Source organism: Lissotriton helveticus, chromosome 11 (assembly GCF_964261635.1).
Source record: "Lissotriton helveticus chromosome 11, aLisHel1.1, whole genome shotgun sequence".
NCBI classification, from domain to species: domain Eukaryota; kingdom Metazoa; phylum Chordata; class Amphibia; order Caudata; family Salamandridae; genus Lissotriton; species Lissotriton helveticus.
Genome location: NC_136072.1, coordinates 59,281,324 through 59,306,596, shown reverse-complemented (window position 1 = coordinate 59,306,596; position 25,273 = coordinate 59,281,324). Strand labels below are relative to the sequence as shown.

At 42.6% G+C, this 25,273-nt stretch overlaps 1 protein-coding gene across 2 annotated transcripts in view; it reads right to left on the bottom strand.

Moving 5' to 3' along the window:
- The window catches only part of LOC144791753 (cytochrome P450 2J6-like), a 323,619-nt gene that overhangs the window by 294,548 nt on the left and 3,798 nt on the right, over positions 1-25,273 (bottom strand). For both annotated transcript variants that reach the window (XR_013602460.1, XM_078666523.1), the window contains exons 2-3: positions 11,268-11,430; positions 9,856-10,005 (exon numbers count right to left, since the gene is read on the bottom strand). Coding sequence is in view for 1 of the 2 variants with exons in the window: in XM_078666523.1 (XP_078522649.1) it covers positions 9,856-10,005; positions 11,268-11,430 (313 nt within the window). In the remaining variant the exon portion in view is untranslated. The remainder of the gene's footprint in view (positions 1-9,855; positions 10,006-11,267; positions 11,431-25,273) is intronic.

The following is a 25,273-nucleotide window of genomic DNA, read 5'->3' as shown; positions in this document are numbered from 1 at the left end:
GAAATGGAAAGCGGAACCTAAAGGCCTTTGTTGCTCATCAGGAAAGGTCAATATTAATAACATACAAGAACCACCTCCAATCATCAAAAAACTACTTGATGGCACTCACCCACTTTCAAATCATTTCTTAACAAACACACGCCGTTACAATACTCTATTCCAAAAGACATCCTTTGGTGCAAATGAAGTCAAAGAAGGCAATTTCATGCCTACTTTTAAAATACATGGACAGTTATACCACTTAATTGGCAGCATGCTTCCACAAGAAGGAAAGTCCCCACAATTTCTACAAATATATTTCCTTTCCGCAATGCAACAAGTTGATGCACGATCACACATGATCCCAAACTTAAACAGACAGCTTATTGAAGAACTACAAACCACATTGCACACTCATAACACGTACATTAGGTCACTTAAATACAAGTATGAGATGCATTCACATGATGTAGATTTTAAAATTATCATCCACGCTGATCAACGCCCTCCAAATACACATCCAGGGAGATATAATGCACCAACAACTGATGAAGTTGCTGTTCTTTTAGTTAATGAAAACAAAGGCCCACGCGACATTGTCTTACATACCCGAGAAGGAATATTACGTAAAGTCTCCGAATTGCATCGATCATATGACCCCTTACAATACCCCATTCTTTTCCCGAGAGGTGAAGATGGTTATTGTCTAAACATACCACTAGCAAAACTGTTACATGCATGCAATACTATGCCTATACTCTAATGGTTAGATCCACAACTTTCAATACCTTACATTGGTTTAGAAATCTTTTTAATCAATATATTGTGGATATGATGGCAAAAATGTTCACCGAAAGGCTCGACTTCATACGCCGCAGTCAAACACAACTACGTCCAGAACACTACATAAACTTAAAAGATGCACTCAATCAAGATCAGCACCTTCAAGCTTCGGATATTGGACAACACGTCATTTTACCCGCTACCTTCACTGGCTCGCCCAGGTACATGCACGAAAAGACACATGATGCAATGACATATGTTAGGCACTATGGGAGACCTGATTTGTTCATCACCTTCACATGCAATCCAGAGTGGCCAGAAATTAAAAAATAATTATTTCCTAAACAAAGATCATGCGATAGACATGACATCATTGCACGTGTATTCAATTTAAAAGTGAAAGCACTCATGAAAATATTAACGCAAAAACATATCTTTGGATATTGCAAAGCTTACATATTTACCATTGAATGGCAAAAGAGGGGACTGCCACACGTGCACATCCTATTGTGGCTTGAACCTAAAATACAAGCAGACGAAGTGGATCTCATTATATCCGCTGAGCTGCCAGATCCTGTCAAGGATGAACAACTATTTTTGATTGTTAAAAAGAACATGTTGCATGGCCCATGTGGTGAACACAACGTTCTATCACCATGTATGAGAAATGGTATTTGTACAAAAAAATACCCACGCCCTCTCACTAATGAAACAGAAACTGGTGTTAATGGTTATCCCATTTACCGTAGAAGGAGCCCACAACATGGAGGACAGACAATCACAATGACTGTTAGAGGCCAAGAAATTACTGTTGATAATCAGTGGGTGGTTCCATATTCACCTGTACTATGTCGCACTTTTAATGCTCACATTAATATTGAATACTGCCAATCAGTGAAAGCTATTAAATATATTTGCAAATATATCAACAAAGGCTCAGATCAAGCAACTGCTACTATTGCAAACAAACATAATGAAATTGAAACATATCTCAATGGCAGGTATATTAGTACTTCAGAGGCTGTTTGGTGCATCCTTCAGTTTAACATTCATTCGAAAGACATCCGGCGGTCACACATCTAGCTGTACATCTGCCAAATGGACAAAGAGTATATTTTAATGAAAAAACAATGAACCGCGTAGCAGAAAATCCAACACCTACAACACTTACTGCCTTCTTTAAATTGTGTGCCACGGACACTTTTGCAAAAACATTGCTATACCAAGAGGTTCCACAATACTATACCTGGGGAAAAAATACTTTTACACGGAGGAAACGTGGTATTGACGTATTAGGCCACCCTGGAGTAAAAAAGGACTCGGCTCTTGGGAGAATGTACACTATTCACCCAAACCAATCTCAGTGCTTCCATTTACGCATTCTTTAACAACATGTTCGGGGACCTACAAGCTTTGAAAGTCTTTTAACCATTCATGGACAATTAATGCCTACCTACCAAACTGCATGTAAATCACTTGGACTCATTGAAGACGACCAACATTGGAAACATACTTTAAGTGATGCTGCCCTTTCGGATTGCCCAAATCAACTACGCAAATTATTTGTTACTATTCTGTTATTCTGTAACTCTTCGGATCCTATGTCTTCATGGGAAGAATACAAAGAACATTTATGTGAAGATATACTACACAGAAAACAACAAGAATCACATGATGACTCAATACCATTCACTAATGACGTCTTTAACCAAGGACTCATAGCAATAGAAGACTCCCTCTATGAACTAAATGAGAAATCTTTAAAAGATTTCAAACTACCAGAAAGTTATAGAACGATACATAACACTAAAAAAGACACTCAAATACTACATTCTAATTATAACATCCATCAATACGTTGAACAACATTTACCAAACTTAGTTCCGGATCAAACTGTTGCATACAACACCATTGTTCAAAGTGTGGAAAGTAAAGAAGGTAAAATATTCTTCTTAGACGCACCGGGAGAAACTGGCAAAACTTACTTAATAAACCTCATACTAGCTAAAATACGCTCTTCAGGACTATTGGCTCTTGCTGTTGCATCTTTGGGAATAGCTGCTACTATGCTAACTGGTGGGAAAACTGCACATTCAAGGTTTAAACTACCTTTAAATGTTTCAGTGGAAAAAGAGTCAACGTGCTCTGTACGCAAAAATGGACCCTTAGGAACACTGCTTCAAAGAGTCTCTCTTATTGCGTGGGACGAATGAACTATGACACACCGCGCACATATAGACGCCATCAATAGAACTCTTCAAGACATTCGAAATGTTAATACCATAATGGGTGGTGTTACTTTTGTGTTTGCTGGAGACTTCAGACAAACTCTTCCTGTTTTTCCAAGAGGAACACGTGCGGACATACTAAAAGCATGCTTAAAAGCATCACAACTTTGGGACTGTGTTCACACTCTCACATTACGCACTAACATGAGGACACATTTAGGTGGTGGAGATAGTCACTTTGCTGATCTTCTACTACAACTTGGTAATGGTGAAGTACCTACCAATAACGACAATATGTGTCCTGCGATCTCAATTATGTAAGGAGCACGATACACCCGGCAAAGAAAAGGGTGCTCGAGCACATGCGTGCTATTAAAAATCGCGATGCTACATACCCGGTGGCACGCCACTTTCAAGAGCAAAACAAATCCAACCCCAACCTTCTGAAATTTTTCTGTATAGACCATATCCCAAAGGATGAAAGGGGTGGGGAAAGAATAAAAAAAAATTCAGAAGCTAGAATCAAAATACATTATGGAAATGCAGTCCAAAAGTCCCACAGGGTTGAATAATGAGGAGGAACTTTGGATACACATTGCTTAAAACTGTAACAAAAAAGAAATTGATATTTGCATAAGGGAGTAGTAGTGTGCACACATAGGAAAAAGTTGTATCTATGTAAGGGGAAGGAATGATTTAATGCAAACAAGGAGAGCTCTCTTCAGATAGGATAAACCCAAGCAATTAATACCAACGATTTAGGAGAATGGAGCACATTCGTTAGGATAATATGCCCATCCAGGGTTAGATTGTTGGAAAACGCCTATGAGACTGTATATTCAGGATATCTCCGCATACAGTGTAAATATGTACAGAGAAATAATCTGTAATATTGTAAAACTGTATTTATCAATCAAATCTATGTACACAGGTGTTACAAAGATAGCTCATTGTACATTGTGTAAATATGTGTAAATAATGATTGCCTAGGGGTACAAACAGATTGAAATGAATGATCTTTAAACACATTGTAAGATGGCCACCCACGACACAAAGGAACTGCTTCACTTTTTTCACGGCGATGAACTTTATTGTTTATTTATAAATTGACATGAATTATTTACCTCCCTGACATTTACGAAGGTGTGTAGCTGAAACGCGCCTGTCGGGTGTTTTTGTTGAAATAAACCTATGAAGATTTCCCCTTGTGTGCGCCTCAATTCTGATCCGGAAAAGGGATTATCGTAAGGGGGTATATATATATATATATTCCTCTTCTGAGGAAGAGGGATTTCACCCTCGAAACGCATCAGGACTTTAGGACGAAACAGGACATTCATCATCCTTCCCGTGCTTGATAGCTATCCAAGCACTCTGCCCAATAAAGCTACCTTGAGACATCCCCGTGAGTGTGCAGTGATTCCTTCACGTGAGCGGCATATAGTGAATGGTTCCATTACCATTCTATGCAGCACCCGCCGCAAGAGTGCAAACAGCGCTTCTAATGGAACATTGAGCCTCGCAGCAGAACTGCACGCGCTGAGCACCGCCATGCGGCAACTTGGGAGGAGTTAGCAAACATCCAGTTTGCTGGGATCACGGACATCTTTTCCGTCCCCTGCCCCATCCCCGAGATGTCGCCTGGCTGGCGAGGGGACGCCTAGAGGATGCTTCTGAGGTGCAGCACAAGCAGACAGGTAACGGAGCATCGGCGGTATCAATCGCAGCTGGAATACAAGTTCCATAAGGCACCGTGCATCCAGTACCGCCCGGAATAGGGGCGTGCCATCTATATATATGTGGAACTGCTTCCGGCTATACTGGAATCTGCTCGTCGTCCTCTGAGGAAGAGGGATTTCACCCTCGAAACGCGTCAGGACTTTAAGACGAAACAGGACATTCATCATCCTTCCCGTGTTTGACAGCTATCCAAGCACTCTGCCCAATAAAGCTACCTTGAGACATCCCCGTGAGTGTGCAGTGATTCCTTCACGTGAGCGGCATATAGTGAATGGTTCCATTACCATTCTATGCAGCACCCGCCGCAAGAGTGCAAACAGCGCTTTTAATTGAACATTGAGCCTCGCAGCAGAACTGCACGCGCTGAGCACCACCATGCGGCAACTTGGGAGGAGTTAGCAAACATCCAGTTTGCTGGGATCACGGACATCTTTTCCGTCCCCTGCCCCATCCCCGAGATGTCGCCTGGCTGGCGAGGGGACGCCTAGAGGATGCTTCTGAGGTGCAGCACAAGCAGACGGGTAACGGAGCATCGGCGGTATCAATCGCAGCTGGAATACAAGTTCCATAAGGCACCGTGCATCCAGTACCGCCCGGAATAGGGGCGTGCCATCTATATATATGTGGAACTGCTTCTGGCTATCCTGGAATCTGCTCGTCGTCCTCTGAGGAAGAGGGATTTCACCCTCGAAACGCGTCAGGACTTTAAGACGAAACAGGACATTCATCATCCTTCCCGTGCTTGACAGCTATCCAAGCACTCTGCCCAATAAAGCTACCTTGAGACATCCCCGTGAGTGTGCAGTGATTCCTTCACGTGAGCGGCATATAGTGAATGGTTCCATTACCATTCTATGCAGCACCCGCCGCAAGAGTGCAAACAGCGCTTTTAATGGAACATTGAGCCTCGCAGCAGAACTGCACGCACTGAGCACCGCCATGCGGCAACTTGGGAGTAGTTAGCAAACATCCAGTTTGCTGGGATCACGGACATCTTTTCCGTCCCCTGCCCCATCCCCGAGATGTCGCCTGGCTGGCGAGGGGACGCCTAAGGGATGCTTCTGAGGTGCAGCACAAGCAGACGGGTAACGGAACATCGGCGGTATCAATCGCAGCTGGAATACAAGTTCCATAAGGCACCGTGCATCCAGTACCGCCCGGAATAGGGGCGTGCCATCTATATATATGTGGAACTGCTTCCGGCTATCCTGGAATCTGCTCGTCGTCCTCTGAGGAAGAGGGATTTCACCCTCGAAACGCGTCAGGACTTTAAGACGAAACAGGACATTCATCATCCTTCCCGTGCTTGACAGCTATCCAAGCACTCTGCCCAATAAAGCTACCTTGAGACATCCCCGTGAGTGTGCAGTGATTCCTTCACGTGAGCGGCATATAGTGAATGGTTCCATTACCATTCTATGCAGCACCCGCCGCAAGAGTGCAAACAGCGCTTTTAATGGAACATTGAGCCTCGCAGCAGAACTGCACGCACTGAGCACCGCCATGCGGCAACTTGGGAGTAGTTAGCAAACATCCAGTTTGCTGGGATCACGGACATCTTTTCCGTCCCCTGCCCCATCCCCGAGATGTCGCCTGGCTGGCGAGGGGACGCCTAGAGGATGCTTCTGAGGTGCAGCACAAGCAGACGGGTAACGGAACATCGGCGGTATCAATCGCAGCTGGAATACAAGTTCCATAAGGCACCGTGCATCCAGTACCGCCCGGAATAGGGGCGTGCCATCTATATATATGTGGAACTGCTTCCGGCTATCCTGGAATCTGCTCGTCGTCCTCTGAGGAAGAGGGATTTCACCCTCGAAACGCGTCAGGACTTTAAGACGAAACAGGACATTCATCATCCTTCCCGTGCTTGACAGCTATCCAAGCACTCTGCCCAATAAAGCTACCTTGAGACATCCCCGTGAGTGTGCAGTGATTCCTTCACGTGAGCGGCATATATATATATATATATATATATATATATATATATATATATATAATTATATATATATATAGATAGATATAGATATATATATAGATATAGATATAGATATATATATATAGATAGATATAGATATATATATAGATATAGATATATATATATTCACTGAAAAAAATACACATTAACATTTCAAACTATAAAAAAAAGAAATTCACCCGTTATAGTTAACAGCGCTAACTATAATTTGCAACCCCACCATGCACTGTTTATGACCACACGTCTCGAACGACATCATTGATGATATCGCTGATGACATCATCCAATGAGTGTGCTAGTTTGTTTTACAATTTAGTGAGTGGTGGGTAACTACCATATTACTTTTCTACGTAACTTTTTACAGTTTGGGTCCAGTTAATAGGTAAAGTGTATGCAAAACAGATGTGCTCCTACTGCACCATAGCTGTGTAGAGGTATTGAACACATTTTAAATGTTTGTATTCAAGAGTAAATCGGTTTGCAAGTCCTGGTTGACTTGTATTCATTATGCTCCACACAACTTTTTGGTTCTGCAGAAAATGTTTCCAACAGGAGAAAGATTCTACTTAGTAAATACTAACTTTTGTAAAAAGCCTTGAGTTATTATAGAGAATCATGTCAGCATGATAATTTATACTTAACATAGAAGAGTGTGTGCACTGAATACTAAGCTATGCACATGTGCTTGTTTTGCTTCAGAAGATGGGCTATTTGTAAACTTCTCAACACAGTATTAAGGGTGCAGGTAGGATGATCTTTTGCACCTTCAGATCTTGGTTACTTCTAGGAGATAGTGTCTTTTTTGACAACTGTTGCATAGAATGTACACTGTTCTTAGAATACCCTGTGGTGTATTTCCCAGAGAATTTCACTGTTTGCAAACACTGAAGTACAGAATGAACTTTCTCCATAAAGTAAACACTGTTTACAGTACTTAGTTCTCTACTGATCTCAACTTAATTGCTTATTGTAGGTTTGGTGAGTATCAGGATTTTGATGCAGATAAAATCTGTCTGTAGTAGGGCATTCGTTTTGAAATTGATACTTGCTATTTTGCCTTTCTCTGAACAGTTGTATACAGATTGAAGATTGTACTCAGAGAGAATTTACCATATATATGGTTGATTGGTAAGGTGAACTATGCTACCAGTAAATCATATGCTATATGGTCAATGTTGAACATAATGCTTGTTATCAACACCTAAGGCAATTGTTTATGTGTTAGTCATTATGATGCCTGCTCTTCTCCTGAACTGTTTTTTATTTATTGTCATCAGTGAGGTTATTATGGATGCCTTCAATGATTTCATTTGAGAGGCCATCTGTAATGTCATAAATGATGTCATAGAACATGTTATGAGTGATGTCATATGTGAGGTCATAAGCAGTGCATGGTGGGGGCACAAGTTATAGTTTGCTCTGCTAAATATAACTGGTGAATTTCTGTTTTTTTTAGTTCAAAACTTTAATGTTGTCACTGACAGATTCACGTAAGAATAACATTACATTGACTTTTGTTATTTTCAGTACATTTCTAAAGGTTATTAAAAAAGAAAATACAGATACTTTTATCACACCTAACTATAATGTTACCTTTTTTTCGGTACATATCTTAATACTTAATTACCATACGTAAATGCAACACCTGCCATGCCCTGCAGCCAACCCTATGCCTTTGGCCATGAGCAGCGGGGAGTTGACCATAGGGCCTGGCCATTTAAAAAAGAAAATTAAACGGTGGAGTGGCCGTGCAGCTTCCCTCACTGAGTTGTTATCAGCCCCGGTGACCCCATCCCCCGGGCCACTCATTTAATAAAGGGGAGTGGGCACACATGGTCCCCTGACGGCGTTGGCACAATTTATAGTTAGCCCTGCTAATTATGGCTGGTGGATTTTTGTGTTTTTTTTAAGTTCAAAGTGCTAATGCTGTTACTGTTCTATTTACTTAACTATATCATTAGTTTAACCTTAGTTTTTTTCAGTGAATTTCTAAGTTTAAAAAAAACAAACTAAAACAAATCTTTCTATCACGCCTAACTATAAGGGTACAGCAAATTTCAAGGTTTTTAAAAGATGTAAGTAATATTTTATTACCAAATTCAATTAATGAAAGGTAGGTGACTTCATGCCCACCCATGGCACCCACCATTTACTTGTTGGAGGCCGCAGGGGGAGCCCCAGGGCCCCCACATCCCAGCCCCAGTCGGCTCCCTGCATGCAGCGGGAGCCAGCACTGCTCTCACCTGGAGGGAGCAGAGCTACTAATGCTGCTCCCTCCTGATGGGAGCAATAGTTTGATCTGTTTCCCTACCCACAGGACAGTATTTTTAAAGTTCCTGTCGGCTGGAAACAGACTTTGTGTTTGCTGCTGCTTAGTGGGGGTTTAGAAAATGCTCCTGCCAAGCAGTAAAAAAACACAGGTTTCCTTTCCCACAGCGGTGCAGGCAAGGAAACCACTATGTCCCGGAGCATGGTGTCCCGGGACATTGCCAATGAGCTGGCCCCAGGGAATGGGGCCCCTAGGCCCATTAATGGCACAGGGATGGGTGCCGCGTGGCCACACAGCCTTCTCCCCTTTATTATTGAAATTAACCCTGTAGGATAGGCTCCTCAGGACCTCTGGAGGCTCGGGGAGGAGGTCCACAAGGCCCCCCTCCCCTTCCATGCAAATTTCAACCGTGGGAATGCTATGTGACTTGTTCCATCGTGAATTTCAACTAGACTGATAACAGTTCTGGTATCCTTGGCCACTGTATCTTGTTCTGATTACAGTGACCATGTTGAAAGATAAATGGTGCCCGCGTGATATTGCTCTTCTTTAGATCTTGCCTTCGGTTTGATAATCTTCACAGCTAAAATGCTTAACTTTTTGTTAGAATCTGTTAATGTGGATGTTTGTTGCTTTAAATGTATGTAACTGATCAAAATGTTCACATGTATCCTAACCCTCAGTGTTGATTTGCATGCTGCTTTTATGCAGTAGGTACTGTTTATTTAAAGCGCTCAGAGGTCCCTTCGGTTCTGGTTTGTGCTATATAAAATAAATACATAAATAAATAAATTATGATACCTTAAAGTGAATGAGCCCAATATGGAACTCAAGTGTTTACTATCTGAGAAGTGGCACCTGGGCCTGAAATCATTTACCTGTCATCGTCGCAAAGAACTCCACCAAGCTCAGAGCCTCCTCCTGGATTCGCGCTTCTAGATTTTTCTTCCCGAGTCCGAGATTCCTCAGAGTTGTCAAGCCAAAGCGTCTCTGCTGCTTCCAGGTGTGTCCAGAGGAAAAGATAACTCCTAATTAAACAATTGAGTTAGTTAGTTATATCTTCAACGTAAAATATGTGTTTAATTTTTTAGACTGGCTAAATAATGCTTTGGTCCTCTCTGCTAACGTAATGCATGCACAAGTAGAGGTATTCTGTGCAAAAGGCTGCAAGAGAGACCTTTATTTTTGAGCTGCAAATATCAGTCTCTCTCTCTCTCTGCAACTGATTCAGCTCTTGTTGCTTTCTTTACTACCCGTAGAACATACAATCTGAAGATAGAGCCGCTGACACACTGTGGAATCTACAGTTGTCTTCCTCCCTTGTACATCCGGTAGCCCTGTATCTGCAGCACAGGATACACGGTGGATCACCCTGCTTTTGTTTGATGTATGGAATGCTAGCTCTTAGATTTGGATTGTTGCCCATGTATGCCCACACCACTGTGCGGGTCACTCTCATTCGAAAGCTAGTTCAGTGCTAGGATACCCTCTTGGGTGATAGTGCGCTCAACAAATCTGCATAACATAACAGAGTACATAGATAGGGTCGTAGGGTAGCACCACTAGAGCCACTGTCAGTAGCACTCACTTCAGAGCCTAGACAGAGAGAGCCCAGATCTGTATCCCACTGGAGGGGGAAGGCTGCTGAGAATGCTTCCAGACAGCCAGGTCACTAAACACACTGTGCCCCTGTGGCGGCAACACTGTATTGTGTAACTAATGCACAGCGTTCACTGGCTGCCCACCCTGAAAGCCCTAGTTCTTCATCGTCTGTGCTAATATTGCTTGATAGTCCGTTCATTCATCTGTCCAGCCATTCATCCATCCAACCACTTACACAATGGATACACAATTCACAAAGGTTTACTCCACGAGTAGGACTAGGTTAAGAGTAAGACACACAACCCAACAAGGAAATCCGTTTATATCCGCTCAGTGAATCTTTACAGCAGTCATGAATATCTGCACACAGCTTGCATTTCATCCATTCATAACCCAATCAATACCACCTCCTGCTCTCTGACCCCTGCCTGCTTTTTAATACTCTGAAACGCTGGTTGAATGTCTAATTGAGTTACACCTTTGATCCAAAGAAAGACTGTGCAGATCACACATTCAAATACTTGATCCTCTTGTTCTTCAAGGTTGGTAAATTGAGCGCCATTAAACTAAATCTCAAAACTTCTAATATTTACAGAGCTTAGAAATGACTGAAGTGCGGTATGAAGCACTATATAAAAACAAGTTATTTGCTACTTAATTATGATGTTGTGAAGCAAGAGCTACCTACCCTTGCCCTTTGACATCTCCTGAAAAGTTGGGATTGTGGGGCGTTCAATAAGCTCTTCGGAGTGGGAGATTAGACCATCTCTTAAAGCCTGGCATCCATTGAGCACAACCACTGGCTTATGCCCCAGCCACACAGTGAACACGTTCCCATAGGTCTTGGCAAGCTGGGGGTGGAAAGTAATCATGGAACGATTTAATGGAACAGCAAACAAGAGGAAATCAAGTACTTACCATAACAAATAAATATCTGATCTCTTGGGGGGGAAAGTAACTAATATGCATTTCAGACTCTGGGCAGCCTGGGCAAGTCATGTTACCCTTGTACTACTTATGTTACTTTATGTAGGGTAGTAAGACTGGCCTACCAGACAGGAAGATAGTGACTCACACAAACCTTACCCCCTTCCTAGGCATTATTTACCTTCTGAGAAATTAAGATACTGTTAGCCACTATTTGAAATTGTCTTAACTAAGTGGAATACATGATTAATTGTAAAACTACCAAGTTAAAATGTGCACAGCTTACAGTTCATGCATAGAAGGGGGCATGATAGGATCCAAATGACTGTCCTAAACTGAACTCCCTTCACTTTTTTACTTTGCACATTGCAAATCTCCCTTTAACACTGCGTATCAAAATCTATGTCCTCCATCTCTCAAGGATGGAATTATCTGCATCATTAATAATGGGGTGTACATCTATAAACAATACTTTTACTTGAGAAATCACTTTTGGTGTCCAATTACCAAAGAGTTTTCTGTGAGTAGTTGAGTCTCACTGCAGGCCTAGGCATTTTTATCCGTGTATTTTCGAGAGTAAAACATGCATACCAATGAAAGAAGCTGTGTAAATCACAAATTCTCTAGCCTGCATTAATCTTTGGTCTTAATGGGAGCTACCCACACACATGCATTTCCCTCACACGGTCCAGACTCTTTTGTGAATCCTCTCATACACCTGTTTAAAGACTTTGCTCTGGAAATAGCATACAGGAGTTTACTGAAGAGATGGTCTCTCACATTAAGTTCACTACACTAACTAAAAGAATGCCAATGCCACATCCATGCACTGTCACTTACTGTCCTGGGTAAAACTTATTTGTCTTCAGGTTCAAGTGCTACATAAATACACAGTAGGTAATCACCAGGGGCTTGGTATAAACAAAATGTCTATGAAGATAGACATGTGAGGCAAGATGGCGGCCGCAACTGTCGCTGTGTGAGGTGCTCCGCTGATTGCCTCGTTGGAATTCCTTACTAGCGGTGATTTTTCCCGTCCCTCCAACTGTATTTACCTGTTTCGTATGGCTGATTTCCTTCTGTGTCTCAACGATTCGCGGGTTTCGGATCAGCGTCCTTTGTGCATCTAAAGAAAGCTTTCTGAGTTATTCGTTCCTTGCAGCGTTCACGGCAGCGTAAGGAGAGAGCGGTCACAGTGGTTTCAGCTGGGCGTCATCGGCCGACCGAGTAAGTGCAGCGCACTGACCGCCCTGATCCCGCCCAGACCCCGGGTCGGAAACACTTCTGATTCCCCTTCGCTTCTGTGTTGTTTGGCGAGCTGCGGCAGTACTTTGATCGTCCTGGAAGAACTTTGGACACTTTGTTACAAATTTGTTGCATCAGTCTTTCTACAGTCCCGGAGATTTCTGTTGTTGGAGCGGAGTGCTCGAGGTTCATTTCTGAAGCACTGTAGTACTGAAGCGCTGCGGTATTGAAGGTAAAGCGGCTACAGAGAATTGAGTCAACGTGAGACACTTCTTTGCTGGGCTGCATTGCAGACTTTTTCTTTATCGCATACAAAATCTTGTGATTTACAATAGCAACAGTCTGTGTTTGTCAACGGGATGGCGCCGAAAGGAAGGGGCAATGCGAGAAATAAAGGTGGGGCAGTTGCAGAAACGTCGGCTGAGACTTTAATAAGTGGGGAGCAGAGTACCCCAGCTGTTGAAAATAGTAATGGAACTTAAACGAGAGGGGCGGTCTATAAGTCCAATATAGCTGGTGCAGATAGCGGTTCGACTAGGGCGGCCTTAGGAGCAGGGGCAGGAGGAAAGACTAACGGCCAAAATGCAAAATCTCAGCCCGGGTCAGTGGCTGCCCCACAGATACAAGTGCGAGGGGGGCAAGGTGCACTAGGAGATCTACAGAGTCATTATAGAGACTCAGCAGCCCACCAGTCTCAAGAAACACCTACTAAACAAAAAACAGTGGCTGTTGCGGCGATTTTTGATAAAAGGAGAGGTGCCAGGCCTAAGGAAAATCTTGAATTGACTAATGAGCTGAATAATGAGCCTATCGGCAAAAATAATGCTGTGGGAGCTGGTACTGAAGAGGGCTCATCAGCAATAAATAGGAATCTGGACCAGACAGCGGCACTCACTCCGGTAATTGTTATAAAAGATATTATCTCCATGTCAGGCTCGAATGTGGAATTATCTACTTTGGCATTGGATAAGGAGCCTGAATCTGAGGCAGATGGAAAATTCTACTCTATGTCCAACTTAACAACCCTGTCAGACAAGGAACATGAATTAGACCGTGCCAGTAATCTTGGGGACTGGGGGGATCTTCCGGACAATGAAGAAGGAGAAGACCCTGAACAGTTTCAGTCCCAGGATACGATGAGGAAAATAAAGGATATTAAGGAAGGAGTACAGCGTGATCGAGTACAGCCTTTCGGTCAGATTAACTTGGACGAGGAGCTGGAAGAAGAGTCAATAACGCTTGGCCTGATCTGTAAGACTGTTATGACACATCGCAGTGAAACAAAAATGGAAGGGCAGCGAACGCAAGGTGCTGTAAGGAAACTACAGAATACTGTACGGTGTTTAATTAAAACATGTGCGGAAGTTACATCACGTGTAGTGGAAGTAGAGGAGAGAGTATCCTCTGCAGAAGATACTTTGGCGAAGCAACAAACTGCAGTAGAATCCTTGCAGAATTCGAAAGCTGATGTGGACTGGAAGCTCACGGATTTAGAAAATAGATCACGCCGTAATAATTTATGCATACTAGGGATTGCAGAAACAAGAGAGGGGGCTGATCCTTGTAAGTTCGTTGTTCAGTTGTTTAAGGAGGCATTTCCAAAACTGGCGACATGGAACTGGGAAAAGGAAGTAATTCGAGCTCACAGGTTCCCGTTTGTAGTGCGGAGAGACAGACAGGGTGATCAAAACCTATACCCAAGGGCAATATTAATTAGTCTGAATAACTATTTATTGCGAGAAGCTCTCTATGATTTAGCACGTCCAGGGAAAAAACGTACTGGTATGGGGTGCGAGTTCTTTGTTCGCCCGGACTTTTGTCCGACAACTGTTAACGAACGATGGCAAATGCAGAAATTATTCGCTCCCTTTCAAGCAGTAGGCGACCAGGTTTTCCTGCTCAATCCCTCCAAATTAAAGGTCATTACTTATGGTCAACCGAGGTATTTTACCTCTAGTAGGATGGCGCAGGACTACTTATCAGATCTCAAAAAGAATGTTAAAAAAGGACAAAAAAGCTAGAATTGGAGGTTGATATTAAGAATGTATAACTGTTCATTTGTTTCTAGACATTTTGAATGTTTGATGGCGGGTAGGGTTAATCACAATGTTAATTACTTGCTGTGTTAGGGTATCTCTCTCTTTAAACAAATATGCACTCCTCGATTTACGTTTTTTGATTTAATTTGATACTCTATGTGTCTGGTAAAAGGTTTGTCCTGAGGAGACAATGATGTCAATTGTAACTGCTCATGTGCATAGGTAGAATTGGAGAAACCATTCGGCTATTATTATTCTCGATGTTTTTTGTCTTGAAAACTTTATTTGTTGGGTTTCTCCCTAGCTATGCAATCTATAGTTTCTAGGAATTTATGATTAAGACTTTGATATTCTAAAGTGAGTTAATAATGTCATGAGGAGCTAGTAATTAATTATGCTCGAGAAATGGGGTAAGAGAGTACCATATATGTGTTGTAGGGAATTCGATGGGGTGGGGGAACGGTTGTTGCACCTCAACATCACTGAGGACAGTGTCCTTAAGCCTCTTTTTGGGTGGTGGTGGGGGTGTGAGGGGAGGGGGGAGGGAGTTGCGGGGGGTGGTAAGGGGTGGGGTGGGTGAGTGGGGTAGCTGTAAAACTAAAAAGAATTGAGACTTATTTTTCAGAATTGGTAGTACAGGTTGCTTATATATTGGTAGGCAGGCATTATGATATATCATATAGGCTGAGGGAAACACATTTAGGCTTTGTCTTTTATTACCATGATGGGGCAGGATAAACTTGTTATTGGCATTTGGAATATTTGTGGCCTCAACGATGCTAAAAAGCGGGCTCTTTTTTCTAAAATAGTTAATTTCATGCATATAGATATACTCTGTATACAGGAGGCACACATTCCATGGGGGAAACTGGAATACTTAATGCTTCCTGGGTTCGAGCTGTCAGTCTGCTCTAAACAGACATCAATGATTACAGGGGTCGCTATATATTTAAAGAGTGGTGTTGGTGTATGTAAAAGGACATTGGGGGATAGATTAGGTAGGTGGGCCATAGCGGAAATGCGCATAGGTGGTAAATTGTTAACAATCTGTAACGTATATGGATCGAACTTAGATGATTCTGATGTGTAAAAAAATACTTAGATGTTGAATTGGCAACATGGCCTAGCCCACTTCTCTTCTGTGGAGATATGAATATCAATATTTCAAGCGATTTTGATCTTGCCAGCGCTTATAATTACGTGGGGTGATAGCCAAAAGTGTTCAGATCCCTTCAGGCTCTTCTTCAGGAGCATGGTCTTGCAGATTTATGGTATCTTCATAAGAAAACAGAGGATGATTTTACATTTTATTCTATTCCTCATAAGAAAAATGTTACGCTAGAAGCGGGGAAGAACATGGCTGCCGCAGGCCAGTGTGGCGCGCGCGTCAGACGCCGAGGTCTCCAAGCACCGCGGAATTGCAGCCGCTGCTTCCCTGAGGAGAAATGCCGTGGAGAGAGGGGCTTTGAGTCCTTTGTAAAGATTGCATCCAGAACCCTGGATGGTGCGCGTATCGGAGTCAGCCTCACACTTTCATTGTGTCCGTGTTTCGGCTTTTGCTGCGTCGGCGGTGTGGGCGGATTACTGTTGATGTGCCGGTGCGAGGACGCCCTTCAATCTCTCCCTGTCAGCCCGTCGCCTCCTCGGAGCCTGTGGCAGAGAGCAGCCGTGGAGCTCCGCCGAGGTCGCTCGGCTCGGGGGCTGTTGAGAGGTAGGCTGGGCTGTGTTGGGGAAGCGGGACAACGACTACAGCAGCGACGGGTTCCCTTGGAGGGGGCTCACGACTTTGGAGCGGTAGCTGGAGATGGTGAGGGGGAGCAAATTGAAACCGAACGGGAGTGCAGGACTGGAGGGGTTGGTGGTGCCTCTGTCTCGATATCGGATCAAACAGAAGAGGCTGTGGGGAGCATCGAGAATAAGGAGAATTTAGAGGCAAATAAATCTAAAGATAAAAATATCACTCTTAGGAAAACGAGTGCAAAGAGCGCCAAGAGTGTGTATGAGAAGTCGGGAAAGAAACAGAGGGCGGGTAAAAAAAAAACACAACTCCCAGAGTCCCCTACTTCAAGGAAGGCGGTGACCTTAAGACCTTCATAATAACACTATTGAAGGATTCCCTTAATTTCGAGGAATCAGCAGAAGAGCTTGATAAAGATATACAGCGAATCCACAGTGATCCCTTCCGGCTGAATCCCGATAGATCTAAACCTAGGAAAATCTTGATCAACTTCCTGACGTATTCCTTGAAAGAAAAAATCCTTAATATTTCACTAAAATTAAAATCTATAAAAGGTCCTGATTTTTCCTTTGAAATACGTTCTGATCTCTCTAAACCCACACTGGATAGGCAATGGGAGTTGGGTCAGAGGATGGACAAATTTAGGGCTGCCGGCACAACTGTCCAGATGAGGTTCCCTGCATTTTTGCGGGTTATGTATAATAATAAAATGCATAACGTCAGATCATCTTTTGAGGCTGATGAATTATTGGAATCTATCAGTAATCACTCCCAGGGTAAAGTTTAACTTCAAACTGATTAGAACTATTGAGCTCTTGTCCATATATCATATACCATGCCGCTCATCTATACCTTTTGATACACATTATGAATAACGGTTAGTACCTTTGAATTTCTCTTAATTTTGTGTTCAATGTCCTGACCAGTATAGTGATTGTAGCAGGATTTGAGCATGTTAGGTCAGAATATAGATTCTGACTAAGTTTAACGACAAGAAGGAGTTATAAAAGGGGAAAAAAAGAAAAAAAAAGAAAAGAATAAGGAACAGAAAGGAGAAGGAAAAAAAAAACACAAGGGTTTACAGAATGGGAAAAATAAATAAATAAATAAATAAAAGAAATTCTAAAAAATGTAAAGGAATGCAAAGGAAATAGTACGGTCCCTAAAATGTATGAAAAAAAGAGAAGAAAGTGTACATTTTTTTACTTGTACCTTTGTTTCTCAGGAGAGGCGGGGGGCATTTTGCGGTGCAGGAGGAGAAGGCGTTGCTAGACGCGAATCCGGCCTTACTTTAGGTCGGAGTAAGTATGGGAGGGTTCTCCAAGGGAGGGGTGGAGGGTGTGGGGGTAGGGGGGGCACGAATAAAAAGTCAAAAAGATCCTCATGAGTCAAGCCTTCCAAGACAATTTTTTAGCCCAAGTAGAGAAGTCTGCCATCTTCGGGGTAATAAAATAATTACGAGATGTAGGGGAGTGCAAATGGAGATGGACGTTAGAAGATGACCTCTGTCCAGTTTTTATCTTGGAATGTCAATGGTCTGCGCGTGCGTGGCAGAAGAGAACGCATTTTACAATATTTACGAGACTCCCCAGCGCAGATCATAGTCATCCAAGAATCACATCTTTTAAAAAATGAGCCCAACATAATATTAAAAAAGCAGAGATGGATAGACAAATTTATCAGTACTAATCATAACGCCAACATAAGAGGAATTCTCCTATTATGCAAAAAATCTGCAAAGGTTCAGATCCTTCAATATAAGGAAGATCAAAGTGGAAGATGGCTCTTGGTGAATATGTCCATTAATGGTTGGGTGTGTAATCTAGTTGGATATTATGGTCCTAATACTGATGACTCCTCCTATTTAGAAACAATAAGGAACCATTTGACGACCTCTTTGGTTCCAATAATATGGACAGGGGACTTTAATGTTGTATTAAACCCAAAATTGGACAAATCAATCTACCATAGAGGTCATATTCCTTCTAAATCCAGACAATCCCTTAAGGGGATAATGGAGCAATTAGGCCTGGCAGATTTATGGAGAGAAAAGGCGGGCAACAAACAAGGAATATCCTATAGAAACTTAAAATACAGACACACGTCAAGAATTGACTTTGCGTTATTCAGTTATTGCCTCCAAAATTCCCTTACTGATATTAATTATATCCCCTCTCATCTATCGGATCATTCAGCTCTCTTATTCTCCCTAAAACTCACAGTTCAAACCAAACATCCTTCCTGGTCATTCGACCGCACTATCCTGTTAGATCAAGAGGAAGTGACATATTTGATCAATGAAACAAGTTCGTTGTTGGATATAAACTTGAATTCAACTTCCCTTGACACGGTATGGGAGACTCTGAAAGCATTTTTGAGAGGTTGTATAACAAGCAGAGCCTCCCACCGGCATAAAATATATCGACAGAAGATTAAAAACCTTGAACAAGAACTAGAAAAGATTGAGCAGAGACTTGGAGCGTCTATCGGCTCATCTCAAGATCAAAAAAATATTCGTGACCTGAAAAATCAAATAGAAAACATACTACAAGAGAGAGTGACGAAGAGATCGGAGGCGAGTAAAATCTCTCATTTTGAATTTGGAAAAGCAGCGGGTAAGATTTTAGCTTGGAAGGTCAAGGCCGACCAAGCTAAAAATTACATTAGAGAAATCAATGTTGATGTCGAGAGCGCTGCCAGGACCTCTAATCAAGAGATACGTACTGCCTTCAGGGAGTTTTTCGAGGAAATATACAGGGAAGATACCCCAGATGAACAGTCGACAAGGGACTTATGGTTAAATCAGATCTCTCTACCGTTCCTTTCGTCCATACAGAGTGAAGGGATCGAGATGGAAATCTCTGAGACTGAAGTAAGAAATGCCATTAGGTCACTCAGGCATGGAAAGGCCGCAGGTCCTGATGGGCTTCGAGGTGAATTATATCGCGCCTTGGGAGATGCTATTGCCCCTATTTTAACGGCCCTCTTCAATGGAATCTTGAGGGAGGGACAAGACCCCCCAAGATCTTGGGGTGAGGCTACTATAGTATTGATCCCTAAACCAGGTAAAGACCCAACTTTATGTGGGTCTTACCGCCCGATATCACTACTGAACAGCGATTATAAGATCTTTGCCTCCATTATGTCATCTAGATTGGGTTCAATAGTGGGGGAAGTCATTCACCAGGACCAGAAGGGATTCATCAAAGGACGACAGCTATCTGATCTGACGTATGATCTGGTGGGGGCAATTGATATTGCCTCATCCTTTTCCCTTCCGCTGGCAACAATCACTTTAGACGCGACTAAAGCCTTTGATAGGGTCAATTGGTCCTATCTAGGTGCTGTCCTGAAGAAGTTTAACTTCGGTGAGAAGTTTTGTCGTGCTGTACAACTTATGTACAATGCTCCATCAGCACGACTATTAATTAATGGCACACTGTCTGACTCATTTAAAATCTTGAGAGGTACAAGACAGGGCTGCCCGCTTTCCCCTCTCCTCTTCAATATGTACATCGAACCATTTGCAGAAGTTTTAAGGGGAGATGTAAATATTCCATCATTCAGATTTGGGGAGTGGGAAAGACGGGTAGCTCTTTATGCAGATGACATTTTAATTCTAACTTCCGATCCGGAGACTTCATTCCCAGAGGTTATTAAGAGAGCCGAAGAGTTTGGTCGCATCTCAGGCTATGAGATAAATGCAAGTAAAACCGACATCATGGCATGGAATATCCCCAACTTACAGCTGGATGTAACCAACTCAATGCGATATCTGGGTATCCGAGTGGTACAAGATATCTGTAAAATTGCTCAAGTCAATCTAGAGAGAGTGTCCAATGAGTGTAGGAAACTGTTAAAATCCTGGTCCAAACTTCCATTGACCATCCTAGGCAGAGTAAATCTGATAAAGATGTCTATCCTCCCTAAATTTACGTTTATCTTCAATACCATCCCCCTGGCATTCGATAGTAAAACCTTGGAGAAGTGTCAGAGAGAATTTAATTCCTTTGTCTGGAATTATAAATCAGCGAGAGTGGCATGGAAAAAACTGAGGAGGAGGAGGGAAAAGGGGGGATTGTCCTTGCCAGACCTGCAGTATTATGCATGGGCCTTCCAGCTGTCACATTCAAGAATGCTTTTAAAAACACCATCTAATACATCTGCTGGCACAATGTTTAAAGCCATGTTGGTTGGAGCTGCACTACCAACTAATGGTTTCATGTTTAAATTCGGGGATCAAAAATATTTCAAAAAAGTAAAGTTAAAAATTCTCATGTCCCAGGCGAAGGCCTGGTCACAAATAAGGAAAAGACTAGGTTTGCCGTATTTCTCAAATTATGCACCTATCTGGGAATCTCCCGGGTTACCGTTATGTTTGAAAGATAGACTGGCAATACCGGTGAGAGATGGAGGAATAACAACATGGGGAGATCTGTTTGTTGGAGAGACACTTAGGTCTTGGGAGGAGTTACGGGAACAACTGGGCCCAGAGTTTTCAAGATTCAAGTTTATACAACTAGATAGTTGGGTGAAAGCACTGGGTAGGTCAGGGGTAACACTTGGGAAGAACAGCACCATAGAACAAAAGTTGGTAGAAAGACAAGGGGGGGGGGTAAAGAAGTTACGCAGTGGTACTGGAATATGCTGGAGGAGATAGATGGAGAATTCACCCTTCCGGAGGAATTATGGGGAACAGAGCTCGGGGCCCAAAGTATAGACATCTGGCAGAAATCTTGCACCCTGTTATATAAGATAGTCAAACCTGCATGGCTGAGGCGTAACCATTTTTTTTTACGAGACATCGTGCCTACTTCTCCCCCCTAAAATTGTCTAAATTCATTCCAGGAAAGAAATGCAATAAGTGTAATTACATCGCGGCCTCGGACATCCATATGTTCAAGGATTGTCCTTGTATAGCCCAGTTTTGGAATGAGGTGAAAGAGACCCTTGACTCCATACTCAATATCTCTGTGTCCATCACATTACCATTTATTATCTTTGGATGGGACAACAGTATAAAGGGTCATGCAAGGTCATTTTTGTTCTATGCAGCCTTGCTTGCTAGAAGACAGATATGTAAAGTTTGTATAGAAAATACGGCACCAACACACGCAAACTGGCTGTCATCCCTGTATGAAGCATCCAAGACAGACATGATGAGATCTTGCAGCACACGTAATGTGGCCTTTTGGGACCTCTTGGTTCAATGGAAATAGTAGCCAGGGTTTTTTTTTCTTCTTCTCCCCGGTCCAATGATTATGCCATAATACTCCAAGAACTAGGCCCCCTCTCTTGGTTTCACGGCTGGTTCTACAGGTTTTAACACCAAGTCTGGAGTCATCCCCTGTACCTCTTTGGGTCATCTCCTGCCGACTCTCAGAAATCGTGTCCTCAGGTGCAGCAAAAACTACGCACTTGGATCTAGGACGCGCATGGCAGTTGGTGGCCAATCAAGAGGAGGGCAAGGCAAATGAGGATTTAAAAAAAAAAAAAAAAAAACGAAAAATTTTAGGCTAGATTTTGTTTTCTTGTCCGAACAGGTGGCAGCTGTTAGCACTATTTTTTGTTTACCACGGCTCCTTTCCGACCATAATCCATTGATCGCCGAATCTCCTTGGCCACGAATTAGGAAACCACCTAGAGATTGGACGTTTGAGAGGAAGTTATTATCTGATGAGGGGTATTGTTCACATATTAAAAAATGGGTTGTTCAATTTTTGAATATTAATAGGGGCTCCAAGTGGTCTGGGACACGATGAAAGCTGTATTACGGGGCGAGACTAAAAGCTTCTCCTCTTATAGGTGGAATTTAGAACAGGAGCGGATACGCAATAGGGTTAAAGAGCTTCGTGAGACAGAAATTGCATTGACTTTAAATATCAAGGATGGGAATGATATAGATTTTTGCCTACAAAAGGAGGCGATTCTTAAGGCTGGGCTCTTGGAGTCTCTTGGACAGGATCTTGCGTTAAAGTATTTACAATATCGCACAGAAATGTTTGAGTTTGGGGAGAATTCAGGCAGGGTCCTCGCCAAGAGACTCCGTCAGCGAAATATTCAGAGTCAGGTGTTAAAAATTCAAGATGAACGTGGAATAATATATGATACGCAGGAAAAGGTCAATGAAGTTTTCCTGGACTTTTATTCATGCTTATATCGAGAAGACGTTTCTAGGCTTAATGTAGAGAGTGCCGCAGAAGATTTCTTAGCAGACCTTGAGACCGCTGTTATCTCCCCTGAACAGGCTGAACTCCTGGCCACCCCCATTCATTGGGAGGAGGTCGTGACTGCAGTAAAATCTTTGGCTAATGGTAAGGCCAGTGGTCCCGATGCAGTCCCATTAGAATTTTGTAAGGTGTTCTTACCTGAAATTAGCCAGATCTTTCTTGAGGTATTAAGAGCTGCCCAGAGGGGTATAGTGCCTGAATCATGGCAAAATACAACCATAGTTTTGTTTAAAAAAAAAAAAGGGTAAACCTGAGCTGTTGCCATCATCATTCAGGCCTATTTCTCTAATTAACAGCGATTCTAAAATGTATTCAAAAATAATGGCAGGCCGACTTGTGCAGGTGATTACCCCTCTGGTTTCTCGGTATCAGCATGGATTCATTCCGGGCCGGGATACAGCTGATCATGTCAGACGTTCCATTGCATTACTAGATTGGGCCCATGTTACGAACTCTCCCCTCGGGTTGATCCTGTTGGACGCTGAGAAGGCATTCGACAGGCTCTCCTGGGGGTTTATGTGGGCCATCTTGAAGTGGAAGAGATTTACAAAAGAATTTATACAGGCGATTTGTGCAATGTATATCTCTCCAAGAGCGCAATTGCGTATTTCTGGCCAGCTGACAAGCTCTTTCTCTATTACTAGGGGCACACGACAGGGGTGCCCTTGCTCTCCCCTGTTGTTTGCCCAGTATATAGACCCTTTTCTTTCTAAGATCATGGCCAATCGGGGTATAAAACCGATAAGAGTTAGTAATATGTCGTATAATCTGTTAGCGTACGCAGATGACATAGTCGTTATAACATCAGACGTCTCATCTGCGTTCAGCGAACTTAAGCATTTAGCAGGACGTTTTGGGGCAATATCGGACTATAAGCTTAACGTTTCAAAGACGCAGGTGGTTCAGACACCTGTTATGGCAATATCAGATGCCCCAGTGGTTCCTGATGCCACGTATTTAGGGGTCCGTATAACCTCTGCAGTGGATACTATTCCGGATTTAAATATTCTACCGGTTATAGATGAGGTCAATACTAAATTAGAGCGATTAGATAGCCTGCATCTATCTCTATATGGACTCTCTAGCGTTATTAAAATGTTAATTCTGCCTACGTTTTTATATTTGTTTAGGACCATCCATCTTTTGTTTTCCAAAACAAGTTTGGCAAAGGCAGATAGAGTCTGTCAGAAGTTTTTGTGGGGCTATAGGCGTTCACGCAGGGCAGCCAAATTGATGTGTCTCCCACGTGATCGAGGGGGTTGGGCAGTTCCTAGTCTAGCCATGTATTATTGAGCTGCAATGTTACAAGCAATGGTTGTGCTGATTTGTGGAGATAAAGCGAACGTACCAATATGTAATTGTCCTACTATTTATGAGATTGGGTTGGGAGCTGCTGCAAAAGGTATTTTACTCAAGGTTCTCGAACCTAGCTACTATAAGAGAACTCACTTTAAAGTCTTGATCGCTGCATGCACCATCTGGCGGCTGATCAGGAGGAAATTAGCTATCCCAAATATGAATTTACATACGCCTTTTAAAGCCACTCGAATGTTTCCTAGCATTTTCCAGGATCAAGTTATGCACAATTGGCAAAGTAAGGGTGTTTATGGGTTGGGTGATATGGTTGAGGACGCCGCAGTCTTATCCTTTAGTGATATAAGGGATAGATTTCAGTTATCTCCTCGTGATTTTTTTAAGTATTTGCAGATCCAAAGCTTTACCCAAAAATGTTTGAAGAAAACTCCTGGTATGCTGGAGAAAGTGCCAATTATTGAATTGATTAAGAAGAGAAGTAGAATTGGAATTTTGTGCCAATATATTGTCTCAATACTTCTGGATGATTTGACAGCTCAAAGTGGTAAGTGGGAATTGAAATTAGGTAGGGTCGGTATCGATTTAACCTCGGTGTTAGAACTTGCCAGTCAGGTTAATGTGTCAGGCTCGCTCAAGACTCAAAGCTATATGGCAATGTTTGACTTGTACTACACACCCGCTAAGATCGCAAAATGGGGTGCCACAAAGGGGAATGCTTGTGCACGATGTGGGCTGCTTGCAGCCGATGCAATACATATGTTTTATTCTTGTTTATCCCTCCGTGGCTTTCTTGATAATATCGAGCGTTTTATTAATTCTACACTTAAGATCAGATGTATAATGACTCCGGCACTTGTGATATTTGGGGTAGAGGTGGGCAATACACTGTCTGGCAGTAACGCCTTAAATGAATCAGCCCTTATATTTATTGCTATGTCACAGGTTCGGCTGTGCATAACTTCTCAGTGGCTTTCTCCGGAAGCTCCTACATTTGTGCAGTGGCGTGCAAGACTATTAGCTATACATCGGCTAGAATTCTCTGTTTTCTCTTGTAAAGGGGGGAGGCGGTGGCAACTTGCAACTAGAATTTGGGCGCCTGTAGTGGAGTGGATTGGATAAAAGAAAAAGCATTATTCAGGCTGTATTACATTTGTTTATTTTCATCTTTTCATTTGTTTCTGCTTTGTTTCCTTCAGTTCCA